The sequence below is a fragment of the Stenella coeruleoalba genome (genome assembly GCF_951394435.1).
Source record: "Stenella coeruleoalba genome assembly, chromosome: 3".
Lineage (NCBI taxonomy): Eukaryota > Metazoa > Chordata > Mammalia > Artiodactyla > Delphinidae > Stenella > Stenella coeruleoalba.
Window position 1 is genome coordinate 145,761,677 of NC_137148.1, and position 12,479 is coordinate 145,774,155.

A 12,479-nucleotide genomic window follows, 5' to 3' on the forward strand; every position below is an offset into this window, starting at 1 on the left:
ACAAGTGAGTGCAGGTCACTGCCCCCGGCTCTGTTGGCCTGCAAAGCCAGCGCTTTGGGCCACTCACAAGCTCCGAGTCCTCAAGAGGCCATCAGCCTGGTGCTCACGGGACTTCTTCTTTATCCTCTTCCCCAGAAAGTAGCATCATAAAACGGCAAGGCAGTGTGGTCCTTCAGAGGCCTTCTGGCCCAACCCTCTGAGTTTACAGATGGGAAAACTGAGGCCCAGAGACGAGAAGTGAGTTACTGGAAAGCATGGAGGCGAACTCAGGTCTCATCTTCTGGCGCAACAGTTTTTCCATGAGACAGGTCGCCTCTTCCAGCACTCCCTGTGTGACAGCCCAATGCAGTTCTGATGGCAACCACCCAGAGTTAGGTGACATTGCATAGGTTAAGGGCAAAGTCCTCCACAAGACTCCCCTCACTTCAGACACCAGGGTTCCCAGGCCACCTGCACCACTGACCAACTGGTTACAAATCTGGAGGTTCCCACCACCCCCTCAGGTCTGATAATTTCACAAAAGTCAAGGAGTCGGCCCTCCCTCCAATATCCATGAGTTCCCTACTCGCAGATTCAACCAACGGAGGATCAGAAATACTTGGGGAAAAAAATCGAGCAAGTTCCAAAAAGCAAAACTTGAATTTGCTGTGCCGGCAACTGTTTACCTCACATTTACATTATAGTTACAACTATTTACATAGCGTTTACATTGCATTAGGTATTATAAGTAATCTAGAGGGGATTTAAATTCTACTGGAGGACATGTACAGGCTACATGCAAATAGTGTGCCATTTTATGTCAGGGAGTTGGGCATCGCTGGATTTTGGTATCCTCGGAGGTCGTAGATACTGAAGGATGACTGTACTTACGATTACAGTTTTATTAGCAAGGAAACAAATCAGGACCAGCCAAATGAAGAGAAGCATAGGGTGAGGTCTGGGAGGGTCCCAAACACACAGCTTCGTGTCCTCAGGACATGTCACTGTCTCTCCTACTGGCACCTCCATGTGTGATTACCAGCCGGGAAAGCTCACCTGAGCCTAAGTGTCTGGAGTTTTAATTGGGGTTCATAGGCATGATCGAATGAATCGTTGGCCACGTGGTTGACATCCATCTCCAGTCCCCCTTCCTCCCCAGAGGCTGAGCTGATATTATCTGGCCCAGAGTCCCAGCCCTGAAATCATAAGGTTGCTCTTTCTGGCCAGCCCCCATCCTGAGTCTTCCCATCAGTGTAAAGGGGCCACCATGAAAAACAAAAGACACTCCTACCAGTGGGGAAATGGCAAGGATTTAGACATCACCTCCCAGGAACCAGGAATAAAGGCCTGACAAATTCTTTATTAAACAGCTGTGCGTAGCCTCAGCCAGCCAGGAAGTTTTTGCTCTGCCCCACGCAGACCTGGCTGCTAACCACACCCTCCTCCCCGCAGCCCGAATTTGAGGACAGGAGAGTGGGCCGGCCTCGGTCCATGCTGCGCTCCTACAGGCAGATGTCCATCATCTCCATGGCTTCCACGAGCTCTGACTGCAGCACGCCCAGCAAACTCACCTCCGAGAGGTCAGTCCCCACCCCAGGCAGCCCCCCGTACCCCTGCACCAGCCTAGCCCTCAGCAAAGCCTCGCTTCTTGCCCTTCTGTCCTTGGCCGTCCTTCTACATCTCCGTGCCCTTCTGTTTGAAAGTCCTTCCCCACCTGGCACCTCATCAAAACCCTCACAACTACCCTGTGCGGCTTATTGCCGTTGTTAGCGGGTCAGTCGAGGCCCAGAGAGGTGTGGTGGCCCTTCCTGAGGACCCAGCAGGACACCGCACAGCCCACAGGCTCCCCGTCCAGCCACCTCCATCAGCCAGCCTGAGCTCCTCATCTTCTTGCCTCTGCTGGGGCTCCCGTCCCCACCAGCTCCCCATCCCAGAGCTCCTCCTCCTGTACCTGCCTATACCTCTGTCGGGGTTCCCCTCCTCGGCCAAGAAGAGCCTCTCCCCTTCCACTTTCTTGGAGCCATCTGCGTGACCCGGCCCGACTCAGCTAATGCAATAGCAGATCCTGTGATGGAGAACTCTCTCTGGGAGAATGTGCTAAGGGGTCCTTGACCTCATCTCTTGTCTACTCTGCAAGGTTGCTGCAAACACCCCCGTTTACTGAAAAGGAAATCGTGCCTCAGAGAGGTTGAGTGATTTGCCCAAAGTCATTCGGCTAAACAGTGGCATAGATTTGAATCCAGATCCCTATTTTTAACCGGTTTTCTCTTCCTATCACCAGTCTTAGGGCCCGCCACCTTCAATTTTATTTTACCCTGTAGTTTGAGTGTTTGCAAATTAAGCAAGTGGCTCCCCAAACTCTGCCAGGTGAGCTGATCTACCCCCCAACCCCGTGGTGACAGCTCAGTCAGCCTGGGTCCCTGCAAGACAGTTCCACTGAAGCTCTTAACTGCAGTTTTTGCTGCTGTCCCTCTTGCCATTCAGCTTCGACCAGGAGTTAGCACCTCCCAAGGCTCCGAAAGTGGAGCAAGAGGAGCCGATCTCCCCAGGGAGCACTCTGCCAGAGGTCAAGCTGCGGCGGTCCAAGAAGAGGAGCAAGAGAAGCAGTGTGGTGTTTGCGGACGAGAAGGCCACGGCAGACCTGAAGCGGGTGAGTGGCCAAGGCTGGATCTTCTCTGACACCCTCGGCAGATCTCCACTGCACGCCCGGCACACTGCCTGGGGCTCCGAGACGTGCGCCGCTCAAGCCTCACCCTCACGGTGAAGTGGGGTTCCCGAGGTGGCATCTCAGGGGCAGGGAGGTGAAGTGCTTGCTGGCGCCCCTGCAGCCTGGATGTGACAGAGTGGGGTATGACCCAGCCTGTCACTCTGTCCTTCCTACCATCGCAGAGGACTCTGAGGCTGGGGAGAGGCTGCCCGGTCCACCACTGAGCAGGAGAGCCGCCCTCCCAGGGCTGGGCCAGGTGTTTCCACCTCGGCCCTCTATCCCCACCCCAGGGCCATTCTAACCACTGACGTCTCAGACTCTGCTAAGCTCTTCCAGTGGACCGGGAGCCCAGCTGGGGATGCAGAGATGAACTTCTCACTGCCCTGACTTTAAGAGTTACTGTCTTATAAACGAATAACTATTTAATATGAGACTTGGTACCAGACAGCCCTGGGTTCAACCCCAGCGTCCCCCTGAAAGAGAGGTTTGTTGAAAGCATTCTGGGAGCCTGGAAGGGGGAGAGGGATTTACTCTCCTAGGAAGGGAGGGCTGCCGGATGAAAGGGCAAAGGCCCAGCTGAGATGCCTTCCAGCGACGAAAGAATCCCCCACAAACTTCCCAGTAGGCCTCAGAGGCTATTCTTGCCGGGGGGGTGGGGGGAAGGCCGGAAACAAGACTGTGTTTCACAATTCTAGGGGGCGTCATTCACACAATAGTCTAAATGTATGCCCCCCCCGCCCCGCCCCCCCCCACAGCAGAGTTGTATAGTATACAACCTGTGCAACCATGCATGGCACGCTGACATAGAGTGACACAAAACAGAATAAATGAACTTGGGGCGGGGCCCATAGAAGCCATGGCAAACTTTTATCTCCGACTTTTCAGGGCCTAGAACTGCCTCATGCTAAGCCTCTGTGGTGTGTGTCTGTGTGTCTGTGTGTCTGTGTGTCTCTGTATGCACATGTGGGCATGATATATTCATCCAGCTTTCCAGGAAGCACGAGTTCATGAGTGATACCAACCTTTCGGAGCATGTGGCCGTCGCCCCCAGGGCATCCATCCTTTCTCAAATGAGTTTCGCCAGCCAGTCCATGCCCACCATCCCAGGTATGCACCCTGCCACCACCAGCACGGGGGGTATAGAGGTGTCTGGGGGTGGAGGAGGGTGGGAACCATATCTACATAGCAAAGTGAGCTAAGCACCATGGGGGTAAGAGGCTCTGCTCACAGCCCCCCTGTCCTCTGAGCTCTCCCCACATCCACCCACTTCTGTGGCCCTGCCAGGGCTGAAGTGGAGGCCTGCTGTCACTCTGGAGCTCAGGATCCACTGGGAATGTGGTATGTCCCACCAGGTGGTCCTGGGTTCTCAGTTAGCCAGGCCCTCCCAGGGATCGGGAGTCGGCCCCTGGTAAATCTCTCAGCCTGTGTTTCCCTCTGGGGCCTGGAAGGCTGTTTCCGGAACTTACAGAAATCGCTGCCACATCTTACAGTTGCAGAGTGTTTGATGCACAGGTACTCCCATTCCCCCCATCACTAATTCATTGTCGTGAGGAGGTCTGCAGCTTACAGGTGACCTTTGCTAATTCACAGAGGGGGACGTGGGGCTCTGACTGGGGATGTAGCCTGCCCAAGAGCGCTCCATCTGGCACGTGGCAAGTCTCTAGTGTCCGCCAGTCTGTGCTTGGTGACAAATGTTCCTCCTTCGTTGTTTCATTTAAGCCTCAGCACAAACCTATGAAGCAGATCATGTGACCAGCCCCATTGTATGGATAAGGAAACTGAGGCACTGAGAATGTCAATCTCCTGACTGTCCCAGCCACTAAGTAGTGGAGGCCCCTGGAACTGTACCCCTAACGACTGCCCACCCTCCCCAGGCAGGACACCCCCATGTGGCCGTTTCACTCTTATCCTCGCAGCAGGCCTCACAACGCCCTTGAGGTCTGTGCTCTTACCCCCAGGTACCCAAAGTCAAAACCGAGGGTCAGAGTCATCTGTGTGACTCTGAGCTGGGGGCCATAATCACCAGATGACACCTTGGTTGGAGATGCTCTCCTTCCGGGACCTCTGGGTTCTCCGTGTTGGAAGACAAGAGTGAGCCCACACGATCTCCCCGACCTGGGCAAAAGGCCCTATTCCCTGAGGAAGTCAGGGCCCCAGTGGCCAGGGCCTTCCCCCACCATGGACCCGTGTTTCCAGCCCAGAAGCCCTTGGACGAGGTCTCGATCGGGTCACGTTGCAGGCTGCTGTGTGCGGGGCTGGGCAGGCCTCAGCGCAGTGGACAGACAGGCTCGACAGTCCTGGCACGGCAGTACTCGGGCCTCCCGCCTCCTGCCTGGTCGCCTGCCTGTTCTCCCTGGATGCTATCTCTGTCCCCCGCGCGTCTCCCATCTGCCCCCCGAAGTCACCCTCTCTCCGCCCACCGCTCACGGCGGCTCTCGGCTCTCCCGCAGCCGTCATGCTCTCGGTGGCCGGCATGCCCGGGACGGAAGAGGCCAACTCATCCCCCCGCCTCAGCCAGATCTTCCCTCTGTCAGAAGGCGACAAGAAGACGCTCAAGCGGAAGAAAGTAAATCAGTTCTTCAAGACGATGGTGAGCTCCCAGATAAGTGCAAGGAAGGGGGGTGGGTGTGGGGAGGAGGAAGGGAAGAGGGGGAGGCGGAGAGAGGAGAAAATGGGGGCGTGCGTATATGCGCGTGTGCACGGTGTGGTCACCCTCAGGGAGGTATGGACAGGGCCCCCCAGGGTGGGGATGGTGGCCAGAAATGCCCAGAGTGCAGTTCTCCTCTTGGTCCCCAGGTGGCTGCCCTGAGCAGGATGGACCCCAGCTGGGCTGCAGGAATGTGCCAGAGGGGTGTGCAGGGCCCCTGGGACCTGAGAAACCATAGCTGTCCTTTGCTGCACCTGGGCAGCTAAAAGTGCTTTTTAATTCTTTTGGAAGAACTTTCCTATTCAACTTATATTACAGAATCCTACTATTTAAAAGTTTTGTTTCCAAGCCCTGACTTCTCAAGTCCCGTCTCCTATTGTTACTTGTCAGTCTCTGCTCAAGATGAAGGTACCACTGACCTTCACCACCTTGATCCTCAGGGTTCAATTAAAGCAGGACTCCGCTGCCGTAATAACTGCAAGTTCACCGTGAGCGTGCAGTGAGTCAGGCACCATGCTAAGCCCTTTCCAAACACGGTCCCATTTGACCTTCCACTGTGAGGATTTTATCAGGCTCACAGAGTTAGGTAAGCGACTTGCCCAAGTTCACACGGTCCACGAAACAGCAAAGCCTGTGTTCTAACCACTGCGTAGCACAGCCTTTCTGGTCACATCAGTCAAAGTCACGGCAGCTCAGGCTCACTGGGTTAAGGGAGGGGTCAGCTCAGCAGCCCTTGTGAGTGGGACAGGAAGCCCTGCTTTGGTGCTCATGAGAACCCCATTTTGGGTTGTGTCTCCTTATCCTCTTCTCCCGCGCAGCTGGCTAGCAAACCTGCCGAAGAAGGCAAGCAGACCTCCAACTTAATGTCCACCGACCTGTGAGATGCTGCTGACCAGGGCTGCACCTGGGGAGACAAGGATGGGAGTTTCCAGAAGAGGAGACACACAGCGGGACATTGATGCCTCTAAGAGTGGGGAGACCGTCCATCGGTTGCCTGCACTCAGACAGAGGGAGTGGGCTGATCTAGGCCCCAGAACTGTCAGTGGTGACAGACCCAGTGTCACCAGGGCCCGTGACCCAGGTGCTGGGTGACAATGCCCCACCTGGATTCTTAGCCACACGAGGATCCAGCAAGAATGCCTTCTCCCAGTACGCTCTGCCCAGCATCCTGGGCACACCTTTTCATAGCCCAGTTTCTTAGGTATAAGGAGCTATATTTTTGTATCATTTTCTAAGCTTAACAGAAAAGCTTTTTTTTTTCGGTACGCGGGCCTCTCACTGTCGTGGCATCTCCCGTTGCGGAGCACAGGCTCCGGACACGGAGGCTCAGCGGCCATGGCTCATGGGCCCAGCCGCTCCGCGGCATGTGGGATCCCCCCGGACCGGGGCACGAACCCGTGTCCCCTGCATCGGCAGGCGGACTCTCAACCATTGCACCACCAGGGAAGCCCCCAGAAACGCTTTTAAATATTCTTTTATTTTATTTTTGGTTAACAGTTTTGTACTTTACATTTTTTAATACAACCCACCCATCTTTTTTCTAGCTGATCATCTCCAAAGTGTTGCTATTTCTTACTGACAATAAAAACGATTCCATGACTCAAGCAAGCCTCATTGCATAATTCCATCAGCTGAATCCCTACGGCCTAGGACTGGACAGGTTGCTCCTGGGGCTGGTCGGGAGGGCGGGCAGGCCCAGGGCCTCCAGTGATGTTAAGAAACCTGGCTGCAGCCCATCCCAGTGCAAAATCCGTCCACCTTGTTTGTGCCACCCCCAAGAATCTTCTCCGCGACTTCAGTTCGTTTAAATATTCGTTTATTTCATTTTGGGTTAACAGTTTCGTACTTTACATTATTTCCCAGATGAAGACACCGAGGCACAGAGGCGCTGTGTGAGCTAAGATCATACACGTGATACATGGAAAGGCTGGGATCAAACTGGCAGGAGCTGGACAGGAAACTTGGCTTTAACTCTGTGCTGCCTCTTGCACGCCTTCACGCATGGGCCGTCTGTCGCCTTTGTCCACCCCAGCCTCTTCCCGTAGCCACCACGGCCCCTCACCAAGCCCCAGCCCTGTTGCCCAGTCCAGCTTCCACTCTCTCCTCAACAGTCCAGTGGGTTCTGTTTCGGTGGTAGTTGGGGCTTTGGCTGCATCACGGGTGCTCTAAGGTGAGGTGACAGCACCCAGAGGCTCGGAATCTGGCTGAGTTCACTTTCCAAAGGGGCAAGGAAGTGCACGTGCGCAAAGGAGTGTCCCCAGGGAGCTGAAGAGCTGGACCCACCAGGGCATCTTCGTGGCTTCACGGCTGGCGCTGTGAGCGGTGGGTGACAGTTATTTATTTATTTATTTTAAAGATTTTTTTTTCATGTGGACCATTTTTAAAGTCTTTTTATTGAATTTGTTACAATATTGCTTCTGTTTTATGTTTCGGGTTTTTTTTTTCTTTTGGCCGCAAAGCATGTGGGATCTTAGCTCCCCTACCAGGGATCGAACCCACACCCCCTGCATTGGAAGGCAAAGTCTTAACCTCTGGACTGCCAGGGAAGTCCCGTGGGTGAAGTTTAAATACTGCTTAGAGGAAGATCTTCAGAGCGGTGAGGCCCAGAATGAGAGACGTTTCAGGGTGTGATAACGAGGGTATCAGGAGAGGCAAGGACCAGCCCCAAAGCTAACTTTTCTCTTCATAGGATTTTGCGAGAGGTGGACTCTGGAAGAAAGAGTGGGTCAGGTGAGGAACAGAGGCGTTGGGGGTAAAGGAATCGTCCCCTGTGAAGGGGGTAGGGCAGCGAGGTTAGGGTGGGTTTCTCCTGCCCAGAAGGAGTCAGGACAGAGCACAGATAAGGCAAGAGTTGATGTTCACCAAACCCGCAGTGCAAGTACCATGCAAAAGACTTCCATAGCTATTTATAAAATATGAATGTCTTCTATTTACTGAGAGGTTTATAATAAATAACCCTTATAATAATCAGGGTTACTAACCCAAACTCTTATAATAATAAGCACAGTTAACCATATTGTTTTTCTTAGATTTAACTCTTAATGCCTCCAATGAGAAAATTCTTAAGAGAGTTAGATGCCGTTATTTTTGACTATTTATAAAACTGGGGGGAAAGGAAGTAGATTTTATGAAAAATATATCCCAACGGCAGACTCCCCAAATTCACACAGATCTTAAATGGAGTTTAAAACTAAACACAAATGACATATTTTGTGTTAAATGTTTAAATCAGTGAACACTTGGGAAAATATTAGGTTCTCATAAACAGTGGCTGCCTGAATCTTAGGGTTAAATGACCACATTTACAAATGAGTAGGTGTGGTTTCCAGGGATCTTAGGATTTGCCGTTAGGGCAGGTCACAGGAAGATCCACCCAGCTGCACCCTGGGTAATCATAGCGACCCTGACCATGAGACACAGAGGTAAGAGCAGGTGATCCCTGGGCCAGGCGTAGAAGCATCAACTCTTCTGATTTACAGGGACACATGGGGTGGTCACCACTGTGGCCCCAATTTCTACAGTGCAAACCAGAGTAAAGAGGAGAGCTCACAGCCCATTCTCCTCCCTCACGAACGTGATGAGGACTGTCCAAAGCCCTGGAGAAAGCACCATCCCTGCCCTCAAGGTGCTGCGGGTCCCACAGTGAAGCAAAGTGTGCCAGGTACGGAGGGACCCAGCAGGGGAGGAAGGCTTCCCCGGCAGGATGGGAAGGTGAGTCGGAGTCGTCCAGGTGGAGAGGAGGAAAGGCAGGCACGTGCTGAGCAATTGTGAGAAGCTCACATGGCCACAACCGGAGGCGGGGCCTCAGAGAGGGGGTGGGGTGCGTGGGATGGGAGAGGTCAGACAGGTGTGTGCAGGGTCTTGAATGCCATGGTGGGCAACACACATGAGTACCTACTATGTGCCAGCCACTGCTCTTGGCAATTTGCACTTTAGTAACTGTTGAATCCTCACAACCACCCTCTGAAGCATAGACTATTATTTGTTCCAATTTACAATGAGGAAACAGGTCCAGAGAGGCACAGGCACTTGTCCTGGGTCACACAGCTTGGAAATGGCAGAGCAGGGACTTTATGCTTTGGGGTCCGAGGAGCAGGCTGTTGAGCAGCATGTTTCCAAGGGATAACATGGGGGACACAGCCTTTATCCCCAGATCACTTGCTCTCTAAGCTGCGTGTGCACTGGGGCTCCCTAAAAGCACTATGCCCAGCCCCACCTGGGCCTCACAGGTCAGAATCTCTGGGGCACAGGCCCGGGAGAGTGGTTTTGATCAGTTCTGTAGGTGGGTCCTATATATGAGACCTGCTGGGCAGGACCTTGAAATCCACACAGCTTTGCTTCCCATTTGCTAGATGAGGAAACTGAGGCCCAGAGGGGCCAACACAGCCCACCAAGTCCCAGAGTGAAAAAAGGAATAAGTGACCAAGCCCAGCTAGAGTAACTGCCTCTAACCAGTGTTCTTTACCCAGAGATGGGGGAAGGGGAGGGAGGGGGAGAGACAGAGAGGGAGGGGAACTCCTTGTGGAGCAGACTGTTTCTCTAGGTGCAGCACAAAGGCCACTGGTGGTATAGGAGGGATCTTCAGTGCACGTGGTCACAGCTTCACATAACATGGAATCCAGTTACATTAGCTTCCTATTGCTAGTGTCACAAATTATCACAAGCTTAGTGGCTTAAAACAACACAAACTTACCTACTACTGTTCTTGAGGTCAGAAGTCCTAAATTAGTCTTAGGGGTGAAAATCAAGATGACAGCATGGCTGGTTCCTTCTGGAGATTCCACTAGACCATTTCCTTGCCTCTTCCAACTTCTAAAGGTGGCAAGGCATTCAGCATTCCCTGGCTTGTGGCTACATCGCTCCAATCTCTGCCTCCATTTTTACGTCTCCCCCTCTGTTATTAAATCTCCCCTGTCTCCCTCTTAGAAGGACAATTCTGATTACGCTGGGCCCACCTGGATTGTGCAGGATAATCACCCTATCTGGTCTTTACTTAATCACTTCTGCAAAGTCCCTTTTACCTTGGAAGATGACAAATTCACAGATTCTGGGGATCTGGAAGTGGACTTCTTGGGGAGGGGTCCTTATTCTGTCTGTCACACACAGGATGAGAAAAATCGCTCCCTTTTCAGTTCTCTTCAGTGCTTTTGCCTTCTCCAAGGAGAAGGTCCTTGGCCGGTGTGTTTCATCACCTCTCTAACACTTGGCTGATCTCACATCCTAGCACAGAGTGAGCAAGCTCAGGCCGGTGCTGCCTCAGTTTCATCATCTGTAAAATGGTGATAATTATAGTACCTCCTAGAATTGCTGTGAGGACTGGATGAGATAACAAGGCAAGGATTCAGGCTGTGCCCAGCATGGTGTAAGCTCTAAATAAATGCTCATTCTCCCTATTTTATTTATGGAAAATGATACTGGTACTGATGATCCATTCCCAGAAATCATATGGAATTTATCTTTAAAATAAATTCATTAAGTAAAAAAAAAAAACAACAACAAAGGAAAAGAAATGTGAGAACCGATTAAAAAATTGTAAGTAAATCAAAACTACAGGCACTGCACAAAGATGGCAAAAGGAGAAGGGGTGTGAGCCTCAACACTGTGTGACTCTGACAGTGTCCTGCACACACACGCCCAGAACTACTGCCGTGGAGAGACTCGATTAGCATTTTCTGAGTAAGTGAAGGAATGAGCTATTGCCAAGCATCGCTTCAGAGGCATTTCCTGCATCGTCTCATTCAGTTCTTGCAACAGTCCTTTGAGGGGGGTGACCCTGGTTAACCTCATTTTCCATATGAGCAAACAGAGGTTCAGAGATTAAACAACAGCAAGGCACTCCGAAAATATAACTGGAGGAGACCAATTGGAATCCAGACCAGTCCAACTGTCCCCCTTGGCTGCCTTCTAAGGCATTTTGCCCCATTGCCAACCCAGTTCCCACTATTTCCATCACAGTGGCGTTAAGGTGTTTTTCTCCAGGGGGCATGTTTCCTCCTTGAAGCTGCTGCTGGTCCTGGGAACCTTTCTCTTTATTAAAGGGGCTCAGAAACCCTGGGCCACTGACCAGAGATGTCACCCAGTCTCTGCACTCTGCTCCCTGCCTTTAAAGAGTTGGCCACCAGAGAGCAGTGTTGGCCTATGTTTCTCCAGCCTCAAAATCACCCAGAAACCGGAGCAGCAGAGAGGGGACCCAGGATCAGTTCCAGCCTGGTTAAAGCCTGGGCCAGACTCCTAGAAGCCCGCACTTGGGGACAGAGAAGCCAGCCCCATGGCAAGCCCCCAGAGTACACTGAGACAGCGCTGCGGAACACTGCTACCCTGGCAGGACAGGAGGCCCAGATAACAGCTCATTGCCATTCGCAGAGAACCGATCTCTTGTCACCATTTTACAGATAAGGAAACCGTGGCACAGATAGTCTTAGGCTAGAAGCCAACTAGTCCCAGATGCCCCCATTCCCCATCCCAACCAATCCTCACCCTGTCAGGCTTCCAGAAACCTTGAAACTCAGGAGCTATTGTGTTTCATGTGTACTAAGGAACAGAGCCCGAGCAGCCAAGCCTACAAAAGGGGAATCCAGGGAAGGCAGGTAAGTGCACAAGCTCGGGGACGTGTAGCCCCAGCTGGTGGCCCTCTCCCCAGAGGCCTCTCCCCTTGCCCTCAGGCTCCCAGCCCCTGAGAAGCGCTCACATTCACGGAGCACGTGCTACGTACGTGCCTGGCTTAGTCCTCAGAGCAGCACTGGGAGGGAGTTGCCTTTCCCCATTTTACAGATGAGGAAACTGAGGCCCAGGACAGTTGACTGCTATCTGAGGTGTTACCTTACCAAGGAGCAGAGTCAGGACTGAGACCCGGAAGTTTGGCTCCAGAGCTTGAGCTTCCTGCTCCCTGCCCTGCCCTGTGATGCAGCAGCAGCCAGTTCAGACCCCACCTGCCTCCTCGGCCTCTGGTTATTCATCCTCCTTGGCCTGTTTCTTCACACAGTCCTCCAGCCCATGAAAGTCAAAATCAGAGGTGATGGCCCCGGGGGGGTGGGGCCTGTGCACATTCACCCTTTCTGCAGGCCTTGAGCCCGTGTGGGCTCCTAGAGCCATATGGGCTCCAGTGCCTATGGCCGACTGCTGGGCACATGCTCCAGAAGAGTGGCA

General features: G+C 52.8%; 1 protein-coding gene across 8 annotated transcripts in view; it reads left to right on the plus strand.

The window, feature by feature from the left end:
• The window catches only part of DOCK2 (dedicator of cytokinesis 2), a 416,438-nt gene extending 409,256 nt beyond the window's left edge, over nt 1–7,182 (plus strand). For 7 of the 8 annotated variants that reach the window (XM_079918428.1, XM_079918432.1, XM_079918434.1 and 4 more), the window contains 5 exons: nt 1,432–1,559; nt 2,464–2,629; nt 3,673–3,793; nt 5,137–5,276; nt 6,152–7,182. In XM_079918428.1, the coding sequence (XP_079774554.1) occupies nt 1,432–1,559; nt 2,464–2,629; nt 3,673–3,793; nt 5,137–5,276; nt 6,152–6,214 (618 nt within the window). In that variant the 3' untranslated portion in view covers nt 6,215–7,182. Of the gene's footprint in view, nt 1–1,431; nt 1,560–2,463; nt 2,630–3,672; nt 3,794–5,136; nt 5,277–5,773; nt 6,056–6,151 lie in introns of those variants that run through there. The other variant, XM_079918431.1, reaches the window with a different exon arrangement.
• The last annotated feature ends 5,297 nt before the right edge of the window (nt 7,183–12,479 follow it).